General features: G+C 37.7%; 1 protein-coding gene across 7 annotated transcripts in view; it reads right to left on the reverse strand.

Annotated features, from left to right (window-relative positions):
- Positions 1 to 3892: 3892 nt before the first annotated feature.
- Positions 3893 to 23253, reverse strand: part of MCTP1 (multiple C2 and transmembrane domain containing 1) — a 501946-nt gene continuing 482585 nt past the window's right edge. For 6 of the 7 annotated variants that reach the window (XM_058532257.1, XM_058532230.1, XM_058532077.1 and 3 more), the window contains 4 exons: positions 22243 to 22352; positions 17938 to 18047; positions 6921 to 7018; positions 3893 to 5938 (listed from right to left, as the gene is read on the reverse strand). In XM_058532257.1, the coding sequence (XP_058388240.1) occupies positions 5867 to 5938; positions 6921 to 7018; positions 17938 to 18047; positions 22243 to 22352 (390 nt within the window). In that variant the 3' untranslated portion in view covers positions 3893 to 5866. Of the gene's footprint in view, positions 5939 to 6920; positions 7019 to 17937; positions 18048 to 22242; positions 22353 to 23253 lie in introns of those variants that run through there. The other variant, XM_058532308.1, reaches the window with a different exon arrangement.

Here is a 23253-nt window from a genome sequence, read left to right on the forward strand (position 1 = left end):
AATTGAGATGCTTCTTCTGTCTTCATTTTAAGCCCCTTCAAAGTAGTGCCTCACCATGTTGGGTGGGGTCACTACTCTTTAGTAGGAATTTTAAATTGCTGAAGATCAAATTTCTTCATGTAGATACCAGGTGCAGTCATGATAACATATCTTCACTATCAGCCTTTTCTGATTATGGAAGTATTCATGGAAATAAGAATTACCTTTCCTCTGATTTTTTTTTTCAGATTCAACACCAAAAAGCAGGGAGAAACTGTAAGATTAAATGATGACTACATTTATCAAAGGCTGTACCTTAAATGCCTTTGAAGAGAGTTCACTACTATATTATTGAGAATTTTTTCTTCTAACATCACAGATTTGGAGAAACATTTCCTTTTGATATAGGTTTTATTATATACAACATTAATGCAGATACAAGCAGCCAGCCATCTATCGAGAGAATTCTGAGTGACAGTGTCTTGCTACCGTTCTCCAGAGCTTATTATTTTGCACTTCTTCTATGAAGGCCAGGAAAATGGCTTCTTGTAAGGTACTGTTTTAACTAATATACTTCAAAATACAATATTTTAACAATTGTTTCATATAAATACATTGGATATCTACATCATAACTACAGTACACTGCAGAGTGTCACATCAATGTGTTTTTTAGGGGAGATTTCTCACCTGCTTGTCAGCGTTGTTGTCACAGTTATGGGAGGAGATCAAGTACATGTGCATTCTTTGTATTAGCATCATAGCCACAAGAATGGATGGTGTGTACCTGGTACAGCACCCTGTAAGAGTTAGTGTGCCTGACTCTTGGCTAAATAAGTGACTGCCGGATGTGTCGTGATACCCCCAAAAAGTTTTTCTCTCATATCTGAGAAAGCATTTTTTTCATCCTACAGGGAAATTTAAAAATATTCAGAAACTTCAAACAAATATAATGGAACACCACATTGATCTATTTTAAAACTAGTTACTCAAACATTCATAGTATTTAACTTTACCAGGTGGGTTCCCATGTGCTTCAAAGACCCTCCTATGGTTTGCTAGGTCTCTGTGTTAATGGCATCTGAAGTTTATAAGAGTTCCAGGACCAAAGGTAAGGGTAGGTATACCATTCTACAAGGTAGGGTCAGAACTTGGGTTAGCTACCTCCCTGTTATACAACAAAGACAGCAAAATCATAAACATTATCCCTCTCTGTGTAATAGAAAATAGACACTTAATCTTAAATTTTTTGAAGAGTTTATTAGTTCTTGACACCAATAAATTGTTTTCCATAGTTTGAGTATCACAAGTTACATGCAGATTTTGACTTGTAACTGTCATAATCACTACTGTATAAAGGAAGAATGTTTTGTGGGAATGATGTAGAGTTTACTTATAAGGTTTCCAGTTTTCTGAATGGCTTTAGTAAAAGACGATCTCTGAACATGGGACAAACATTGGCATTTCCTTCCCCTCACCTGTCTTCTATGGTCCAGCTGTCTGAGTTATTACTCTGGACTGTTGTCTCAGGTGTGTCTCCAGTAATCAAGAGACGTGCACATTTCTCTATGCAGCTAGCATTTCGCCTAAACTTGCTACCATTGGACTCTAGCAAAATAAAATGCCTCACGTTGACTCGTGCCATTTTGAAGCTTGTCTGACTAGAAAGTGACACTGAGTCTGTTACCATCTTGCCTCACTGGTAGCAGCAACAGCCCCGCTCAGCCAGGTCTCAGCATCTCAGATGTAGTCCTCCTGAGAAAATAAGAGGTGGTTTGCAGGTTCACTCATTGACTCGCAGGTTGGTCACTCCTTGTCTCTTTTGAAGGAACACTGAAGAACTCTATAGCAGGGGAGAATTATGTTGCAATTTTATATTTGCTACAAACTGAAAACACTTCCGCTAGCTTCTTCCTAACTATTTCTGTTTTCCTTAATACAAATAAAGCTTTCAGCTTAATACAGTAACACTTAATTGACTAGAGCAGAACAGTGCATTTGGTTACCTTTTTTTTAAATGGAGTCATAATTTTTCAGTGACATTTGGAGACACAACCATCATCTAAATTAAAAACCTGTCTACAAAAATACTGCTTGTGCGTGTGATAGAACAGTTTTTTGTTGTTAGTTTAGAATGTACAGGAAGGAAGATCCCAATAAACTGAAACTCATTTGAGACCAATTACATATTTGATTGTTTCACTTTTTTTGGTTCTTAACCCAGATCTCCTTGGAAAAGCACAGATATAATCATGAAATTCCAGCAAACTTTTCACAGTGTTGTTAGTTTCTACAGCATGTGACCACTTTGGATTTTTAATGGTTTTTATTTGCATAGTATTCTTTCTTAAATAATGCAAGATTTTCCTCATTATTTCTTAAATCTGAGATTCAGCTGGACTAAGTCTTATGACATGACTGCCACTGTACAAATGTAGAAACTGAGCCATGAGAGGTAACAGTTTCACCAAAAAAAAGGATGTTTTATGTTGGTGACATAATTGGTGTGACACCAGTCATCCTGGGAAAGAATTATAATTGAAAGGAATGATACTATTCTAAGTATTCATTAGATTATTTTTTATGTGGTTTTAATTCATACTTGACTGAATAATTAGAAAAGGCTGATTCTAGATACTCTCATCAAACAAATGAATAAGCATATGTACACACACACACACATCACTGACATTTAAATAAGCATTAATTTAATAATACCTGAGGCTTTTGCAAGAAATGGTGGTGCTCTTGACTTGTATTTCTGGAGTATCAACTGCCTTATATATTTTTTTGGTTTGTTTTTAATATTGAGTACAAAACTCAAAAATAAATATTTAGGTACATTTAACAAGTGTATAAACTGAAATTAAAGCCTCGAATAAGACTTGTTAATACAAAACTAGACTACTTGCAGCATTAGAGACATTTGGTTATTGAGATCAAAATGGAAAAAAAGTTCCTATGGTCCCTGAATGAGACAGCTTAACTACTGAATTTTTCTTCACTTTTAAATACGGAATAAAATTCTATAAAAGATACTTTCAGAAACATATCAATTAAATTTTACTAGCACTAACCTTTAGCTCCAGATTTGATTGAATATACTATCATTGGTTTGACCATTGCCTATGACAGGGCAAGTCATGTAGGAGGCACTCAATAAATATATCACAAAGCAAAGTCATGTAAAGAATCACTCAATTCAGATTATCCTAGTGCATAGAATGGTTCAAAAATAATTTGGAATCCATATAGCATCTATCAATTTGAGTCTGTAGAACAGTACCAAAATGAACAACAAGTACTATATTCTTTTTATAAACGAAAAACAGATTTAAAATATGCATTTCTTATGAATTATCACAATTAATGGCAATAATAGTAGTTTGGAATATGAATGACCTTCAAAAGATACTGAGGAATATATTTAATAGTTTACATGACTACTGTATTTAGCAGTCCAAACAGGTGTTAGAGTGACATCCAATCTCTTAATGTATCTTGAAAAATTTACATTGCAGATTTCTCAAAACTAAATCAAGTTAAGCAGCTTTCAAAAGGCAAAATTGTATCTATATGAGGAGAAAGAAATAGTTATAATTCTATGAGAGACAACCTCTTGTTTTCAGCCTGTGCATGTAGTAGTTTCTAAAAGCAATGAAGATTCCTCTGAATATCACTTTCATGCCCCAAGATAGTTCTTACTCCTCTATCAGCTTCACTGGATGCTCACCCCTCTGAAGGTATTGAGTTTTATATAACAACAGTCAAGGTTTCAGGGAGAGTTTGATTTGTTTGTCCAAATCAAACCTAGGTTTCTTTAAGTGACATGTCATTTATAAGAATATGCACACAATCCTCTGTCAACCACCCCCCCGCAAAAAAAAAAGAGTACTGATTATACTTAGAAAAGATTATTATTATTTTTGTATTTAATGCAATGAATGTATAGTCAACATCACCATTGAACTGAACATCTGAAATTTGAAAGAATGCAACAAACAGAAATTAGTCATCTATTAATGGTTACTATCCACTAGATACATCTGAGGTTGTAGAATATCAGGCTTGTAGACATTTGAGTAGACACTATCAGCATGGAACATAAATCTCACAAAGGTATAATCAAAAGTTATTTCAAACTAATTATCCCATCAATAAACTTTGTGTAGTAACATCAACTTCACGGAGTATTATGTCTTAGCAACAAACAGTGATGGTATGCGGATGTAAGCATGTCATTATAAACATGATGCACTAACCAGAACATATTGAGGTCAAACCTTTCTGTAGAAAGGGAATTTAATTGACATTCTTTCAAGCATAGTATATAAACAGATCAAAATAGTTCTATCATAAGAAATAGTATTTAACAACATAGCTTTAAAATAAAAATACTTTAAAAACCAGCTCTGATGAGATTAAATTTATTTTTAAAGAGTATTCCTTTAGAGTGAAATATATATTTCTTTCTTCTGGCTTTTCTACATTTTCCCAGCATAAACCCTATCTCCACTCTATCCCAATCTATTATTAATAAAGTAGTGCAAAACATTGTCTGCAGCAATTTCAACCAAGCTTAATCCCCTACCAAGTCAGGGACGTAAGGCATTCTCACCAAATTATTTCTCTCTCCAGAGGTATACTCCCTTGATATACCAGGGAGTTAGATACAAAAACTACCATAAGTCTTGGGAATGCAATTTTTAAGTATAGAGTCTATGGTAAGTAGTGAAACATTTTTAAAGGCAAACCCCCCCCCATAAGCAGTTTATTTTACAAAATAGGTTTTCATGCATTCATATTATCAAGAATGATTATTTTTTCTATAAATGAATGTAATGAAACACCGGCATATCACTTAGCACACTGCATTCTCCTCTACATTAAAATTCACACTAATAACAAAAATCGTACTATGCATTAAAGCATTTCAGTAAGCTAATGAGAAAGCAGATACTTTTTTTTCTGTGAGAACACTTGAGTATTCAATATTTTTAGATGCATGGAGGCAGAATCTGACACCGAAAGCAATTCCAATTTAGTTAGCTAGTATTTTTGACAACTGAACTGCATTGCTAATTTCCTAACTCAGTACAAATTAAAGTAGTGGTAGGTATAAAAATTCAGATGATGATAGGCAATCATTTATAAACCTGGCAGTATTTATGTGTAGTCCTGTAGTTTTTTAAGGTTTTAGATGGAATGATTGAAGGTTTGGAAATTTTCATTGTAGGATTTCAGAGTGTGGAAGATTCTCTTGAGGGGGTGAATGTATCTTCATTCATTAGCTTAAAATCAGCCTAGTCATATCTGAATAATTTGCACAGGGAAGAACGTCAGGATCTGAAGTCAGAATCTACGTTAAATTGAAATGCATTTGTTCCGTAACTCAGGTTTGGGGATCCCCCCCTCCCTTTTGAAATGTATAAAACATAGAAAACTGTAATGGATTACTTTTCAGATAAAAAATAGTCATATTAAAAAAAAAATTTTAAATCAAATTGACATTTACGTTTTACGTAGATTCAATCAGAGCACAGCTGAGCATTTAATCTGATATTCTGGTTCTTCCACTTGGAATTAGAGAAGTGTATATATCTCCCAATGTTACCATTCTTTCATTTGTTGTTCCAGTGTGGTGTGTTATTATCCACAGCTAACAAGGTGTTCACACAGCAGTAGCTAAACCTTTATCAAATTGATTCTGTACAATGGAAGTATAATTTCAAAGACATATGCCTTTGTACACTATTTACTAATTCTCTCGATCATGATAAAAAGGCAAAATAAATGAAAAGCAGAAAGAAAGGAAAAGCTGCTGAGGCTGAAGGCTTTTTCTTTTATCTTCCCCAAAAGATGCTGGTCTCCTCAGTGCTGGGAGCTGGCTAGCCAAGATTGTTTTTCTTCCTTTTACATGGGCTATGAGAAGGATCTGCTTTCAGTTCTTGGTATTGCACCTGTTTAAACAGAGTTCAGAGAAAGACTGGTCAGATGGCCACTTTCTGGCAAAGGAAGGAAAAGCAAAGGAATGAGAGACTGTGCTTGGGGGTAAAAAATGTGCTCACTCTGGAAGCTGTATGAGATCTGCAGCTGGGATGCAGAAAATAATAGAATGATAGAGCAAGAGTCAGAAGGGAAGTCCTGCCAGAAACTACATGACAGCCCTGATGTGAACCTTGGTAACAGGCTGGGGTCTTCACCGTCCATAACACATTACCTCAAAAGCAAAACCATCTCCATCTATTCTGAAGGGCTGGATAATGGTTCTTTGCAATTTATTGTTTGTTTAATATAGGCTTAATCTCCATCCAGCCCACTCTCGTGTCTGATACCAAATCAAAAACTCAACTGAAACAAAGGAAAAAGGCATTGCCACACCTAGCCTTCAATTTTGATAATAACATTTCTCGTTTTACTCTGAAAATAATTGATGATTAATAAGCATTAACCTCAAAGGATTTCAAAGGATTGAGATGGGTCCCTGTCTTCAAAAAGTAGTCATTTCCCCCCTGCCCCCATGGATCTCCAAAATATGCATCTTTAAAACTTACTTAATTTGTGCAAATTATGTGAAGAAGTGTTTATCTCTCAGCTGTCCATTGGTATACTTTCTTTCATCATCTAATATTCCTGTTTCCTCCTTTCAGGTAATGGTGACTTCCCTTCACAAACTCCAGCTGAAGCTTCCTTGGAAGAGGACTATCCCTGACAGCCCTGGTAGGTTCTTTATGCAACCATCTCTCGTTCTCCATTCCCCATTCCTCTCTGTAAATTCTTCTTGGATAACCTAACGGGGCTAAATTCCTGAATGGCAAAATCTGCTACAAGCTTTATTAACTTTACCTGGCTCTTCTAAATCCTTTGAAATTAAAAAGATATAAAAGTTCAAACCCAATGCCACACTAGAGTAAAGTAATAATAATAATGAAACCTACGTACCACTTGTACGTCTGAAGGGACTCTGGAAAGGAAGTCAAGTAGTTCATTGTTATCAATTGCATATGGACTCCGAAGCTTTTTTGTAAATTTATTGATGCCTGAAAGAGTGATAGATCAAACATTATTGAAATCGCCAAAGTCTGGGGTTACATAAAACACTTTTCTGGAATAAGTGTTGCAGTGATTTGAAGATCTAGATTAAGCTGTCCTTCAGCCTTGACTGAATGAACCGATACACCCAGTTTTCTCCCTCCCTCCCTCTCTTCTTCCTTCCTTCTTCCCTTGTTCCTTTGTCCCCTTCCTCCCTCCTTCCCAACTCAATGGCTGCTCTGTTTTTCTCTTTGTACTTCAGTGGCTTCTTCCCAGCAGGAAAGGCTTTCTATTCGGGAAACAAAAGCACCTGGCAAAAATGAGCATTGATGTATCTTGCTTTTCCTCTCAGGGTTACAGTACTTAGAAGCTTTGCTTCAGTGTTCCATCTATGATTAAACTTGTCTTCCCACATTTTGTATTGCGATTGTTTTTAAGGCAAGAAGTCTGATTTATTGGTTTCCCCTTTTTCAAAAGATATATCTTTTGTGGGGGTTGGGGGGGGACTGTTGCTGTTATGCAAGCTAAGTGTTTAGAAGACATGTGACCTTGATTTTTTCTCAAAATGACCTGAAATGAGAAGGAGTTTATCACCAGCTTTTAAAAAAATAAACAGCTTTGAAGATGGCAACATAAGAGGATCCTGAACTCACCTCCTCCCACAAACACACTGAATCTACAGCCACATATGGAACAACTTCCTCTGAAAAAAAGAAACTAAAAACTGGCTGAGCAACGACTACATATTAGGTGAACAAGAGAAGGCCCACATTGGTGTGAGCAGGAGAGGCTGGGACACAATCTGCCCTTAAACCCTACCCCCAGCACAGCGAGCCACAGTCGGGAGGGAACTCAAAAACCAAAGCTTCTCCCTGAGGAGTGAAGGGTTTGAACCCTAGATCAGGTATCCCCAGCTTTTAAGACCTGTGCCTGAGAGATGAGCTTCCAAAACATTTAGCTTTGAAAACCAATGAGGCTCACAACCACGAGACCCACAAGGCTATAGTGATCTTAGAAACAGCTCTTAAAGGGCTTGCACGCACAGACTCACCCACCCCAGGGCCCAGTGTGGAAGCAGCTGATCAAAGGATGCTCGAACTTTGTGTGGGAAAGGTTCATTTGCTTGTCTTGGAGCACTGGCCTGAGGGGCAGGTATCTGGTTTGACACACATTCGGCAGCCTGCTGGGGTGAGCTTCCTGGGCACAGAGACTGGAAGGTGCCATCTTTGTGCTCTTTCTTGACTTGCTCCAGGCAGTGGGTGCCATTTTTTTTTCTCTAGGCTTTTTTTTTTCTTTTTTCTTTCACAGCAGGTGCCATCTCTATGCTGTCCCTCTGCCTCGTTCTAGCTGGTTGGTGCCATCTTCACACTGTCCCTCTACCACGCTCCAGAGTGCCAGTGTCCCCGAGGGGAGCTTTTACATGTGACTGGTGCCCTGGTTTTACATCTGGTTTTACTTCTAGGAGGCAGTTCAAGATGGTGACATAGAAAGATCCTGAACTCACTTCCTCCCGTGGACACACCAAATCTACAGCTACATATGGAACAATTTCCTCTGAAAAAGACCTGAAAACTAGCTGAGGAACTCCTTCAAACTGGGCAAATGAGAAAAAGGCCACATTGAAGCAGTGGGAGAGGCTGAGACATAATCTCACCATAAACTCCACACCTAGCGTGGTGACCCACAATCAGGAGGGAATTCAGAAACCTGGAGCAAAGTGTTTGTACCCAACTTGGGTACCCCAACTTTTGAGACCTGCACCTGAGAGATGAGCCCCCAAACCACTGGCTTTGAAAACCAACAAAGCTTGCATCCCTGAGACCCAAAGGGCTGTGGCGAACAGAGAAATGGCTTCTAAAGGGAGCCGATTCACTTGCCCCAGTGCCCAGTGCAAAAGAAGCCATTTGAAAAGCACCCAGACATTATGTGAAAGAGATTCATTTGCTAATGTTAAAGCATCGCTGGAGGGGCAGGCACCTGCTGGGATACTCTCCAGGGACGGAGGCTGGCAGGTGCCATTTTCACACTCTCCCTCTGCCTTGCTAAAGCCCGAGTCACCATCTTTTTTTTTTCCCCCTGGGCAGATGCCATCTTTACCTTGCAACAGTGGGCATCGGCTTCATGCTGTCCCTCAGCTGCACTTCAGAGTACCAGTATCTCCCCAAGTGGAGCTTTTATACATGTCTAGTGCCCTGGTTTTTGTGGCTGCTGCCAAGGGTATGCCCCCAGATTGCCTGACTCTGGTGGCCAGGGGCTTGTATTCCTGGGTCCCACAGGACTGTGACAATCAGAGAGATAGTTCTTGGCAGGCTACCACCCCCCGGGCACTACAGAGATGACAGACTGAAACACACCCCCAGTCTTTCTGTGAAAGAGGCTGATTTGCTTGTCCTGTAGCTTCAGCCTGAGGGGGAGGCTTCAGGTTTGGCACACATCGAGAGGCCTACAGAGATGTTCTCAAGGAACATAGGCCGAGGGACATCATCTTTGTGCTCTCCCTCTGCCTTGCTATAGCTCACTGGTATCTCCCAGAAAGGAGCTTATACACTCATCTGGAGCTCTGATTTTTGCAACCGTCTCCCAGGGGACACCTCTAGATCGACTGGCACTGGTGGCCAGCAGGGCTTATACTTGTGGTCCCACAGGACTGTATATATTTGTATACTTTAAAAGCTGCTGCTTGAGGGTCTGGCTTCCAATCAGCCTGAATCTAGGTGCTGACTGAGATCCTCCCCTTTGGGACACTGACTGGTCTTTGCACACCCTCAACTACTGGCAGCTATTAAAAATAAAACAGGCTGCTTGGACAATCACAAAGATTTGAGAAACAACCAAGAACTAGGGCAGGGTTGAACCATAAATTTCATCTTCTACTTGAGGCCACTCCTTCAAGACTGAGAGAAGTGACTGTTTTACCTAATGCATAGAAACCAACACAGAGAATCAAGCAAAATGAGTAAACAGAGCAATATGTTTCGAATGAAAGAACAAGATAAAACCTCAGAAAAAAACCTTAATAAAACAGAGACAAGTAATATACCTGATAAAGAGTTCAAAGTATGGTCATAAAGATGTTCACCAAACTCAGGAGAAACATGGATGAACACAGTGAAAACTTCAACAAAGAGATAGAAAGTATCAAATAGAAGTCATAGAGGTAAAGAATACAATAACTGAACTGAAAAATACACTAGAGGGGTTCAATGGAAGACTAGCTAAATCAAAGAAAGAGTCAGTGAACTTGAAGACAGGGCAGTGGAACTCACCCAATCAGAGCAGTGAAAAGAAAAAGAATTTAAAAAATGAAGATAGCTTAAGGGATTTATAGAACAATGTCAAGTGCACTAATATTCACATTATAGGGGTCCTAGAAGGAGAAGAGAGAAAGGGGCAGAAAATTAATTTGAAGAAATAATGACTGAAAACTTCCCTAACCTGGGAAAGGAAACACATCCAGTTCCAGGAAGCCCAAAGAGTTCCAAATAAGAACTCAAAGAGACCCACACCAAGACACATTATAATTAAAATATCAAAAGTTAAAGACAAAGTGAGAATCTTAAAAGCAGCAAGAGAAAAACAACTTATTACATACAAGGGGACCCCCATGAGATTATCAGTAGATTTTTCAGCAGAAAATTTGCAGGCCAGAAGAAAGTGACATGATAAACTCAAAGTGCTGAAAGAAAAAACTTCCAACCAAGAATACTATACCTGGCAAAGTTATCATTCATAATTGAAGGCGAGATTAAGAGTTTTCTAGAAAAGCAAAATCTAAAGGATTTCATCACCACTAAACCAGCCTTACAAGAAATGTGAAAGGGACTTCTTAAAGCTGAAAAGAAAATGTGCTAATTAGTAATAAGAAACCATATGAACATATCAATCTCACTGGTAAATATATAATAAAGGTAGTGGATTAATCACTTATACAGCTAGTGTGAAGGTTTAAAGACATTTAGTAAAAACAACTAACTACAATAATTAGTTAAGTGACAGACAAGAGAAAAAGATGTAAAATGTGACATCAAAAATATAAAATATCGGGGGGGAGTAAAAATGTGGAGTTTTAGAATGCATTCAAACTTAAGTTATAAATATAATGTGTTATATGTAAGCCTCATGGTAACAACAAAGCAAAACCTATAGTAGATACACAAAAGATAATGAGAAAGGAATCTAAGCGTACCACCAAAGAAAGTCATCAAACCACACAGGAAGAGAACAAGAGAAGAAGAAAGGAACAGAAAGGAACTCTAAAACAGCCAGAAAACAAACAAAATGGCAATAAGTACATACCTATTAATAATTACTTTAAATGTAAATGGACTAAATTTTCCAATCAAAAGACATAGAATGCCTGAATGGATAAAAGAACAAGACCAAGGGGCCAGCCCCATGGCCTAGCAGTTAAGTGCACGTGCTCTGCTGTTGGCAGCCTGGGTTCGGTTCCCGGGCGCGTGCCGACGCACCGCTTGTCAGGCCATGCTGTGGCGGTGTCCCACATAAAGTGGAGGAAGATCGACATGGATGTTAGCTCAGGGCCAGCCTTCCTCAGCAAAAAAAGAGGAGGATTGGCATAGATGTTAGCTCAGGGCTGATCTTCCTCACAAAAAAAATAATTAAATAAAAAATAACAACAACAACAAAAAAGAAGAAGACCATTTATTATATGCTGCCTACAAGAGACTCACTTCAGATGTAAGGACACAGATGGAAAGTGCAACTATGGAAAAAGATACTTCATGCAAATGGAAACCAAAAGAAAGCTGGGGTAGCTGTACTTATATCAGACAAGATAGACTTTAAAACAAAGACTGTAATAAGAGACAAAGAAGAGCATTAGATAATGATAAAGGGTTCAATTCAACATGATATAACATATAACAATAAGATGATATAACATATTAACCTAAACATATAAAGCAAGTATTAACAGACCTAAAGGGAAAAATAGATAGCAATACAATAATAGTAGGGGACTTTAATACCCTACATTCAACAACAGATAGATTATCCAGAGAGAAAATCAATAAGAAACATTGGCCTTAAATGACACGTTAGACCAGATGGACTTAGCAGATATATACACCAGATTCCATCCAAAAGCAGCAGAATACACATTCTTCTCAAGGGCACATGGAACATTCTCCAGGATAGATCATATGTTAGGCCACAAAACATATCTTAATAAATTTAAGAAGATTGAAATCATATCAAGCATCTTTTCCAACTACAATGGTAGGAAACTAGAAATCAATTACAAGAAGAAAACTGGAAAATTCACAAATATGTGGAGATTAAACAACAGCTACTGAACAACCAATGGGTCAAAAAAGAAACCAAAAGAGAAATAAAAAAAAATACTTTGAGACAAATGAAAATGGAAACACAATATGCCAAAATTTATGTGATGCAGCAAAAGCAGTTCTAAAAGGGAAGTTCATAGTGATAAATGCCTACCTCAATAAACAAGAAAAATTTCAAACAACCTAACTTTACACCTCAAGGAACTAGAAAAAGAACAAAGGCCAAAGTTAGTACAAGGAATGGAATTACAAAGAGTGGAAATATATGAAATAGACTAAAAAGACAATAGAAAAGATTAATGAAACTAAGAGCTGGTTCTTTGAAAAGATAAACAAAATGACAAATCTTTAGCTAGATTCGCCAAGAGAAAGAGAGAGGGCTCAAATAAATAAAATCCGAAATGAAAGAGAAGTTATGAAACCATGGAAATACAAAGGATCATAAGCAACTACTGTGAACAATTATACACCAACAAATTGGGCAACCTAGAAGAAATAGATAAATTCCTATTCCTTCCAAGACTGAGTCATGAACAAATAGAAAATCTGAACAGACCAATTACTAGTAAGGAGATTGAATCGGTAATCAAAAACCTCCCAACAAACAAAAGCCCAGGACCAGACAGCTCCACTGGTGAATTCTACTAAACATGCAAAGAAGAATTAATACCAGTCTTTCTCAAACTCTTCCAAGAAATAGAAGAGAAGGGAATACTTACAAATTTATTTTACAAGACCAGCATTACCCTGATACCAAACCAGACAAGGATGCCACAAAAAAGAAAATTATAGACCAATATCCCTGATGAACATAGATGCAAAAACCCTCCACAAAATATTAGCAAACTGAATTCAACAATACATTAAAAGGATCATTCACTATGATCAATTGGGATTTATTCAAGGGATGCAAGGATGGTCCAGCATCTGTAAATCAATGTGATACACCATGTTAACAAAATGGAGGATAAAAATCATATGATCATCTCAATAAATGCAGAAAAAGAATGACAAAATTCAACATCTATTTATGATAAAAATTCTCAACAAAATGTGTATAGAGGGAACATTCCTCAACATAATAAAGGCTATATATGAGAAGCCCACAGCTAACATTGTATGCAATGCTGAAAAGCTGAAAACCTTTCCTCTAAGATCAGGAACAAGACAAGGATGCCCACTCTTTCCACTCTTAATCAACGTAGTATTGGAAGTCCTAACCAGAGCAATCAGGCAAGAAAAAGAAATAAAAAGCATCTAAATTGGAAAGGAAGAAATAAAACTGTCACTATTTGCAGATGACATCATCTTATACATAAACCCTAAAGACTCCACCAAAAAACTGTTAGAATAAACTGAATTCAGTATCGTTGTAGGATTGTTGGAGGAGGAAATCACGAGGATGTGACTGCCGGATGACCTGTGAGCTGGACCTGGGAAATTGGAAGCTCCTCACCCCCTACCCTATACTGGGATTGTATGTTCTGCCCCCCATTCCCATGGTGGGAGCTGTTCCAAGGACATAGCCTTGAAAGAGTAAGGTGTTGTTGAGACCATCTGGATGGTATACATGACTAAACCCAGTTAATGCTTCTATATAAACCTTTAAGATTTTGGCAGGAGGGTGTGGAGATCTGCTGGTCTTGCGGTCACCCAAGGCAAGCCTCATAAGTAAATTTCCTTGTTTATTAAACCTGCCACCTAGCAATCTGGAGTGGTCTGCCTCTTTCTTTGGTCTCTCTTTGCCCTTCATCTATAGGGGCCAATTTGCGAACCAACAAGGATACAAAATCAATACACAAAAACCTGTCACATTTCCATACACTAATAATGAACTATCAGAAAGAGAAATTAAGATAATTATAATTAAGATAATTATTATTATCATTTTCAATTGCATCAAAAAGAATAAAATAATTAGGAATAAATTTAACCAAGGAGGTAAAAGGACTGTACAATGAAAACTCTAAGACATTAATGAAAGAAATTGAAGATGACACAAATAAATGGAAATACATTCCATGCTCATGGATTGGAAGAATTCATATCGTTAAAAAGTCCAGACTACCCAAGGCAATCTACAGATTCAATGCAATCCTCATCAAAATTCCAATGGCATTTTTCATAGAAATAGTGTAGGCAATCCTAAAATATGTATGGAACCATAAAAGGCCCTGAATAGCCAAAGCAATCTTGAGAAAGAAGAACAAAGCTGGAGGCATACTGTTCCCTGATTTCAAACTATATCACAAAGCTATAGTAATCAAAACAGTATGGTATTGGCAGAAAAACAGACACATAGATCAATGGAACAAAATAGCCCAGAAATAAACCCACGCATATACAGTCAATTAATTTACAACACAGGAGCCAAGAATATACAATGGGGAAAGGACAGTCTCTTCAATAAGGGGTGTTTGAAAAATGCACAGCCACACGCAAAAGAATGAAAATAGACTACTATCTTATACCATACACAAAAATTAACTAAAAATTGATTAAGGACTCAAATGTAAGACCCGAAACCATAGAACTCTTAGAAGAAAATATAGGCCGTAAGCTCCTTGGTATCAGTCTTGGCTATGATTTTTTGTATTTGACACCAAAAGCAAAGGCAACAAAAGTAAAAATAAACAAGTGGGACTACATCAAACTAAAAAGCTTCTGCACAGCAAAGGAAACCATTAACAAAATGAAAAAGCAACCTACTGAATGGGAGAAAAGATTTGCAAATCATATATCTGATAAGGGGCTAATATTCAAAATACAGAAAGAACTCATACAACTCAATATCAAAAAAACAGTCTGATTAAAAAATGGGCAAATCAGAATAAACATTTTTCCAAAGAAGATATACAGATGGCCAAAGGGTATATGAAAAAATGCTCAACATCATTAATCATCAGGGAAATGCAAATCAAAACTACAATGAGATATCACCTCACACCCGTTAGAATGGCTATTATCAAAAAGACAATAAATAATAAGTGTTGGCGAGGATGTTGAGAAAGGGGAACCCTTGTATACTGCTGATGGGAATGTAAATTGGTGCAGTCACTATGGAAAACAGTATGGAGTTTCCACAAAAAATTTAAAATAGAACTACCATATGATCCATTTCTGAATATTTATCCAAAGAAAACAAAAACACTAACTTGAATTGATATATGCATCCCCATGTCCATTGCAGCATTTTTTATAATAGCCAAGACATGGAAACAACCTGAGTGTTCACTGATGGATGAATGGATAAAGAAAATGTGGGGTGTGTATGTATACATATGTATACATACACAATGGAATATTAGTCAGCCATAAAAAAGAGTCAAAAAGTACAAATTTCCAGTTATAAAATAAGTCACAGGGATGTAATGTACAGCATGGTGACTATAATTAATAATACTGGATTGCATATTTGAAAGTTGCTAAGAGAGATCTTCAAAGTTCTTATGACAAGAAAAAAAAGTTTCCATTTCTACATTTCTGGCTTTGAGATTTTCAGAAACCAATTTTACTTTTAAATTACAAGAAATTTAAATTTAATGCTCGCAAAAGTTGCTGCTGTGATTGACTTACTTGGATAACTTCTTGGATTAGAACGACCAAGGACAATTAAAGATGAGCCATATCTACCTATACTAAATTATTCAACAGTTAATCCTCCGCACTACCTGAAGAACAAATGTGGAGGAGAGGCAAATTCAAGTGAAACTGGAGCTATTACACAAACAAACAAAAAATTTAATGAGATAGAAACATCAAAATAATATATAAAACTGGAAGAATCTATTCTACATATTCTATGGTATAATGTAGAATTTCAATGAGCTAAGTCAACTCTTTTAAATTTATATTGCACTTAATAAATTACGAAGCATATTCACTTTATAAAAAAATAAACAGCTTTATATGAAATCAACAGACCGGTAAAAACTAGGCCATAAACGAGAGCATCTTGGCTCTTCTTCAGGGAGTTCAGCAGAATAAACTTCTGCAAACATGATTTTGGTCCCTGTGTCCCCATGTGAGACCTCTGTCTTAAATTTCTGGTTAATGTTTCAGCAATCACCTACCACTAAAGGATGACTGTTCTTGTTTTATTTCATTTGATGAAACAAGAGGCCCAAACACATTCTCTAAAAATTACGTTTAAGACAGCTAGCCAGTGAGGCCACCCCAGGTTACATAGCCAGATGTCTGCCATGGGCTCCAGTTTCTGAGAATCCGGGGAAACGAAACCAGAGGTTCACCACCTATCACAACTGAGATGGCAGGTCTGACCCTGGGTAGGTTAGAGGTAATAAGCTGCCACACCTAATGCCCTACCCTAATTCCTTCAATAAAACAGCATCTGTTTTAAATATCAGAGAAGGAATGAAAGATGAGGGCTTGAACATACAATAGGGAAGCAAGAACATGGTGGAAATGCCTCTTCCCTTGTATCGTGAGAGGACTGCCTTAGTTGAAACTGTTTCTTTAAATTATAGAAATTAAGGAAAAAATAATCACCATTCCCCCCACCTTCCACTCCCTACCCCAAATGTAAATAAAGGTAATGATAGTGATAAGAGGTAAGAGAGCTTACTGGAGATATGACAAGATAGGCCAAAAAGAATAGAGAGATAGGAATCTTAAAAGTGGAGGGCTTAGAGACATCAGACCCCTTCTCCCTTTATTCTAGCATATTTCTTTAAAAGCCTGAAAAAGAAAGGAACAAAACATTCCCTTTGATCTTTTTGCTTTCAGCGTAAGCACGTGTTTTCTGGAGTTAAGACCCACTTTGGTTCTTTGCGTTTTGTATAGGTTTAGCAATCTTAGATGTATGTAGGCCAGGGGCAAGTAGAGAATTCTACTTCTACCCAGTCTTATTTATATATATATATCATTAATATCATAGTCTTATATGTTAATCGATCTTGGAGACTGAAAATTGAGTTTTTCAAACCAAGAATTTTGACAGATAAGGAAAAAAAATCCCCAAACTGTGAAGAATGCTGAAACTACCACCTAAATGGCACCTAGGTGTGTTGGAACTGTTGACATGCAGCATAATTGCATTAAAAATTAGGACCAAAAATATCACCTTTAAGGTGGGTTTTTGCAGAAGCATTCTTATTTCATACATATAAAGGTTTCTTATTCCTAAGCAGCCTGTCAATGCCAAGGATCCTTTTCCTGCATGCTAAAGGTGACCTCTTAAACAGGTGGCCATATATAGTACCATGTTTACAGATGCTTCCACAAGATAAAGTACCACAGCACAAAAGCATATTGTCCTAAATGCACCATATGGATCGAAATGCCTCTGTTTACGTATAAGTGGTGAAAATAAATCAGAGTGATATCTAGACAAAGCTACACTTTGATATATGAAGAATCTGCACAACTACATGTTTATAGTATGATAGAGCCTATGGTGCCAGAGAAGAAAAATGCATTTTGCAGGTAGACCTAAATCTTTATACTGTTGTGATTTTTTAACTGGCCTGTCTCCTTTCATCATGGAGAAGCTTCATGACCATAAATATAGGCAACTACCGACATTATAACTCATTCCTTAAAAAGTTTGTTCTTAGCAGCTACGACAGTTTAAAAAAATAAATAAAAAAGGCTTTACTTACCCCAGACAAGGACAATGTATCTCAGTGGAATGAAGTACAGGATGACTGTGAACACACAGAGGGCTACAATGGCCAGCCAGCTTAAGAAGGGGACAGTCCAGTTGAAAGTACTGAAGGAGAAATGAACACATCAGCAATCTGAGCACTTCGTACTTTTATCAAACAAAGATTAAAATAAATGTGATTCTGACTCAAAATCTGGTTTAGGGATCTAGTAAGACTGCATTTCTCCTTGGAATAGAAACCAGTGGTAGTAGGCTATCAGAGGACACAGGTTAGTCATAATTGGCTCAATTCCATGAACACAGGGCCCAGGTAAAAGTCTTGCCACCAACCCCTCCAGATTGTCTCAAGTGACTTCAGAATCTAAGCCATTACACTACCTGGGTGACTCAACATGTGGTAAAAAAAATAAAAAATAAAAAAATAACCCACTTTGTTTTTTTACTTCTAAAACTAGTACTCAATCTTGTTTTCTCCAAATTTTCTCAGAGGAGAATGCCACAGGGCCTACCATTCTTTCTTCTATCAACTCTCACACTGGATTCCCCACACTAGAAATAAAATGTTGCCAGCAATTGTCTGTAGAACTAAATCTTACACTATGGTGTAAATCTTCTGAACTTTAGAATTCTTTAGAGGAATACTCGCTTCCCACTTCGGCTGTTTCAATTGGAACTAGAAGTCAGCAAGGGGGGATAGAATAGTTAGCCTTGTAAACATTCACCTGCCATCACTGCCCGTGTGACCAGAAACACAAAGATAATTAAGAAATAAAGTCAGTATTGCCCACTGTTCTCCCTACATTATTTCTGGCACAGGAGAGTGAGGCATGTGGTAGATTTATTGGAAAGACTGAAAAGGGAGTGTAAATTGGAGAAGTGTGGGCGATAGCAGGGCCTGGCTGATGGGTCTGCAGTGTTCTCATCCTGCTGGTGAATGATAATGGAGAGGCTCAGGGAAGGCGGCAAGGCTGAGTATTGATAGAGAGACAACATCAGAACAAAGAACAGAGACGGGATCAATGAACAGAAGAAGAGGAAGTTACAAAAAAGACAGGATTAAGAAGATGGGAAGGAATTTAGTGGGACAAAAAGGGAAAAGAAGTGAAAAATGAAGACAGAGAAGGCAAAAAAGATGATGTAGAAAATCAGGAACATGGAACATGGAAAGATCGTAATAGTTTCAGGCTTTTTGTGTAGAATTCTGTAGTGAATCTCTGGTGGTTTTTCAGAGAGAGTGACAACGTTCTCAAGAAAACAGAGAACCATTGCATGGAGCCTTCAGGGTTAGGTGTATAACTATATCCCCACTTACAGGCACACCATGGCCTCAGCATTCAGCATTCAAATAGGAACTAACACATCCTGAAGGGAGCAGATTTGCGTTCAAAGCCTAGGTTCCTTGTGACTTCAGATGAGTCGACCTCACAAAGCCTCAGCTTTCCCCTTCATAAAATGAGGAAGCTTTTATTGTATCAAGGAAGACTGATAGTGATGGTAACATGTGTATGTGAATTAAGTGATATTATTAGAGCTAATCAACTCCAGGAGTCTAAAGTACGGCATTTCTCATAAGGCAGTGAAAAGGTCCCTAAAGACACTTCAGGAAAATATGAAATTGTACAAGATGTGGATAAATGTTAGCGTTTTTTATTTCTTCTAATTTCCTGGTAAGGTATGTTATGTTTACTTGGGGTAGGGTTTGTCCAGGGCAGTTGCTGATCCAATAAAGGATGATTAAGAGATTTTCTTCCTATACTGCACCTCAACATAACACTTAGGAGTTATTCCGTAGCTTTGTGGCATATGGCTTGCTTTTTGTGTCTCTCTAGGTCAAATGTCTTCCCTCCTTTACTGACACCCGTGCTTCCCTTGCTTCTGCCTCTTGTGGAGAGAACAGAAGGCTGAGTGTTTGCTTGCTTTTCTGCGGCTCAGCTCAGAGCCATCCATCACACTACTCCATGTGCAAGGGCACTGGCTCTTCACTCAGAAGACCCTCCCTCTGGGCAGCCTCACTGAAGGGCTCCCTGTGTTCTCCTTACTCCTCTTGGAAGGATAAATGGCAAAGAGTCCTTACCAGTGTAGCTACTGTCAGGGGAAAAAAGACTGCCCTTTTCTATTTCCACAGTGCACTATGGAATCTAAATCTAAAATATGATCTCCCCCCCACCCCAAAAGAGATGCAATTCAAGAAAGTTCTGGAAGGATTACTTAGTAACAAGATGTGGTAATTATAGAGTCTGTTCACTTTGAACTTAAAGATTGCTTCTGAATCTGCTTTCTGGATAGATGCCTTTTATCTCATGTGACCCAGGGAAGTTTCTCTTTTTTAGTATTCAAAAGATTGTTGTGCAGAAAAAACGGCTCCTTCAAGACTCACTGGATCCTATGCCATGTTCCTATACCTCAGTCTATACCTATGGAAAATTCTATAAAACCCGTTTTCCCCGAGGCTGGTCCACAGCCAGGATCTCACATCCTTCAACAGGCCATGACGTTTTCCAACCATACACCTATCTGAGGTCTCCTACCACCCAGAGTTATAAACAAGCCTCTTCCTCTCAGGCATTTTACTCGTCTGACCTCAGAGCTGACCCAGGTTCTTCTGATATAAATGAGATGCGTCTGTCAGGTTTCAACACATGGTGTACCTCAGAGAAAGGACAACACTCAACAGCGAAATGCCCCATTTAGGACTTCACACTATGCTTCAGTGGATAGGATGTGGAGAACAAGGGAATATTCTTGGAGATGGAAATTACATGGAGAGGAAAAAGGAAAGAGAAAAGATGTGGGAATCAGTCTTCAGATGTCTGAGACTGAATGTTGCTTACAGGCACATTTGGGAGTGAGAGGGAGGCTATTCTGCCTAATATGATATAAGAAAGTGGAAACTCAGCACTTACGCATATGTGGAAATATATTAAACAAAAACTTATACAAAATAAAATGCGTTATCCCTTGAAACATGAAAGGCACTGGATGAATGATTCACACCTTTAGTTTAAATAATTTACTCCTTTCAAATTCTGTGTATGCCCAAGGATCTAAATCTGCAGAACACTTTCGGTTATGAATAATAAACAATGAATAGATATGTGAAACTAGGAAAATGCAGACTTATCCAGATATACAGCACCTCTTCTTGAAGAGACCACTTAGCAATCATTATGTAGGCCAATTTTCCCATAGTTTAGTAGTACGGGGCCTTAGCATATTTTTCACTGATAATCAATTGTTGTAAATTCACCTTATTGTTTTTATAATTAAATAGTTATTTTCAAAAGTATATTAGTAAATAAAATTATTTGAAGTAAAACACAAGTACAGTTGGCCTTCTACATCTGTGGGTTACATCTGCAGATTCAACCAACCACAGACCGAAAGGCCTACGATGGTTGCGTCAGTACTGAACACGTACAGACTTCTTCTCTTGTCATTATTTCCTAAACAATACAGTATAACAACTATTTCCACAGCATTTACGTTGTATTAGGTATTATAAGTAATCTGGAGATGATTTAAAGTATACAGGAGGATATGCGTAGTTTATATGCAAATACTATGCCATTTTAGATAGAAGACTTGAGCATCTACGGATTTTGGTATCCCTGGAGTCCTGGAACCAATCCCCCGAGGACACCAAGGGATGTACTGTAATGTAAAATTAAGAATGTAAGTTTCTTAATTTTACATTAGATCTCAATGAAGCTGTTTTTCCTTATTTAAAAAAAATAAGGAAAGGGGATTCTTTCTTTTAAATTATAAAATTTCTGTGCATTTTCTAAATGACAAAGCACTAGTTTATTTCATCTATAATTTTCTCAGCTATTGAAATACACAAATTTGAAATAATATGTCTGCAGGGTGTTATACATACCATTTTTTAAAATTTTAGAGTAATGATGAAAATATAACTTGACCAATAATAAAACACAGGTGTTTCTGGATTACCTGAAGTCCTCATTTAGCTTGGTTCATTTTTTTTCTATCACAATTTCATATGCCGTTTATGAACAAAGTCTTTTACTGTGAAAATGTGCTAAAATTTAGGACGGTGTTATTTCTTCAAAGCTACAAGTATGACTTCTTTCCAACCAATATGTTCTAAATTTCAGGAAGGAAATTGACAGAACTTTCATAAAACCAAAGACTGGCAGAAACAAAGTAAATAATGATGAAACTGAGCAATAGATCACCCAGAAGGAGTGTCCCCTGCCAAAAAGAATGTGGCATTTCACCCTCCAAGAAATAAATGGACACTGTCCCACAGAAGGCCAGGGCTCCCGTCAGCATCACTCACTTCTTTATCCTTTCGCCAAAGGAAGCCACTTCATCTAGGATGTTCTGGACACTGATGCATACCTCCTGGATGGCATAGATTTTATTTATAAATCCCTTTTTTTCACTGTCCTAAAATACAATTTAAAAAAAAGAGAGATTCTGTATGAATAAAGGTATTCTTCAGTGCTTGAATTCTTTGAATTGTTCTTCTCTTGCATTTTTAAATTTAAAATATTTTCATCTCCAAATATATATAAACAGATACTTGGAGCCCCTGAAAATTTCAGGATATAAAGGGAGATGGAGGAGGGAGGATACCCAGCATTATGGACCTATGCTAGTATCTAAGCACGAGACTCGGATTCTGTTGCTCTTGCCCTGATGAACAGAAATATTTCAGCCGGTGGGAGGGTATAAATGTGTAAGAGAGAGGTCAGGTCTCAGAATGATCAAATCCGGAATCTGCGCTGACCCTAGACCCATGCTGACTCACTAGCAAACTCAGTTTCTTGACCCCACCACCCATAGACCTAAGTTTGGTCTTGGCTCCAGAACTTTCAACAGCAGAGAATGCTGGATGCAAAGCAGAAGACCTATGAGCAATGAAAACTGCAAAAAAATGACAAGGTCAACTGAAACTCATTAGGTGGACACTTCCTACGAAGTACCTTAGGTAGATCAGCTACACGGTAAGCCTGGCCCCCCTCTTAAGAGTCACATACTTGATACAGTAACATATGCTGTATTAGGCTTCTAACTAAACATTTTTCCCCTCTTTGTACTTAGTTCTTCATTTTAAAACTTGTGCTGGATTTAAGCAAAGCCGATGTGCTCCAGGGAATGGGTGGGTGGGGACTGAGTATAAAGCAACCAGAGAGTTGTGTGAGGCTGGGAGAAATGTGCACATTTTGTAATTTTAGACCCAGAGGAAGAAACAGTGGTGGCCTTTCACGACTGAAAATTCTGCTTAGTAGCCTGGCATCATAGGCACTTGCCTAGGCTGTTTGGTGGAGACCATCCAACCCTGATT

This window comes from Diceros bicornis, chromosome 1 (genome assembly GCF_020826845.1).
Source record: "Diceros bicornis minor isolate mBicDic1 chromosome 1, mDicBic1.mat.cur, whole genome shotgun sequence".
Lineage (NCBI taxonomy): Eukaryota > Metazoa > Chordata > Mammalia > Perissodactyla > Rhinocerotidae > Diceros > Diceros bicornis.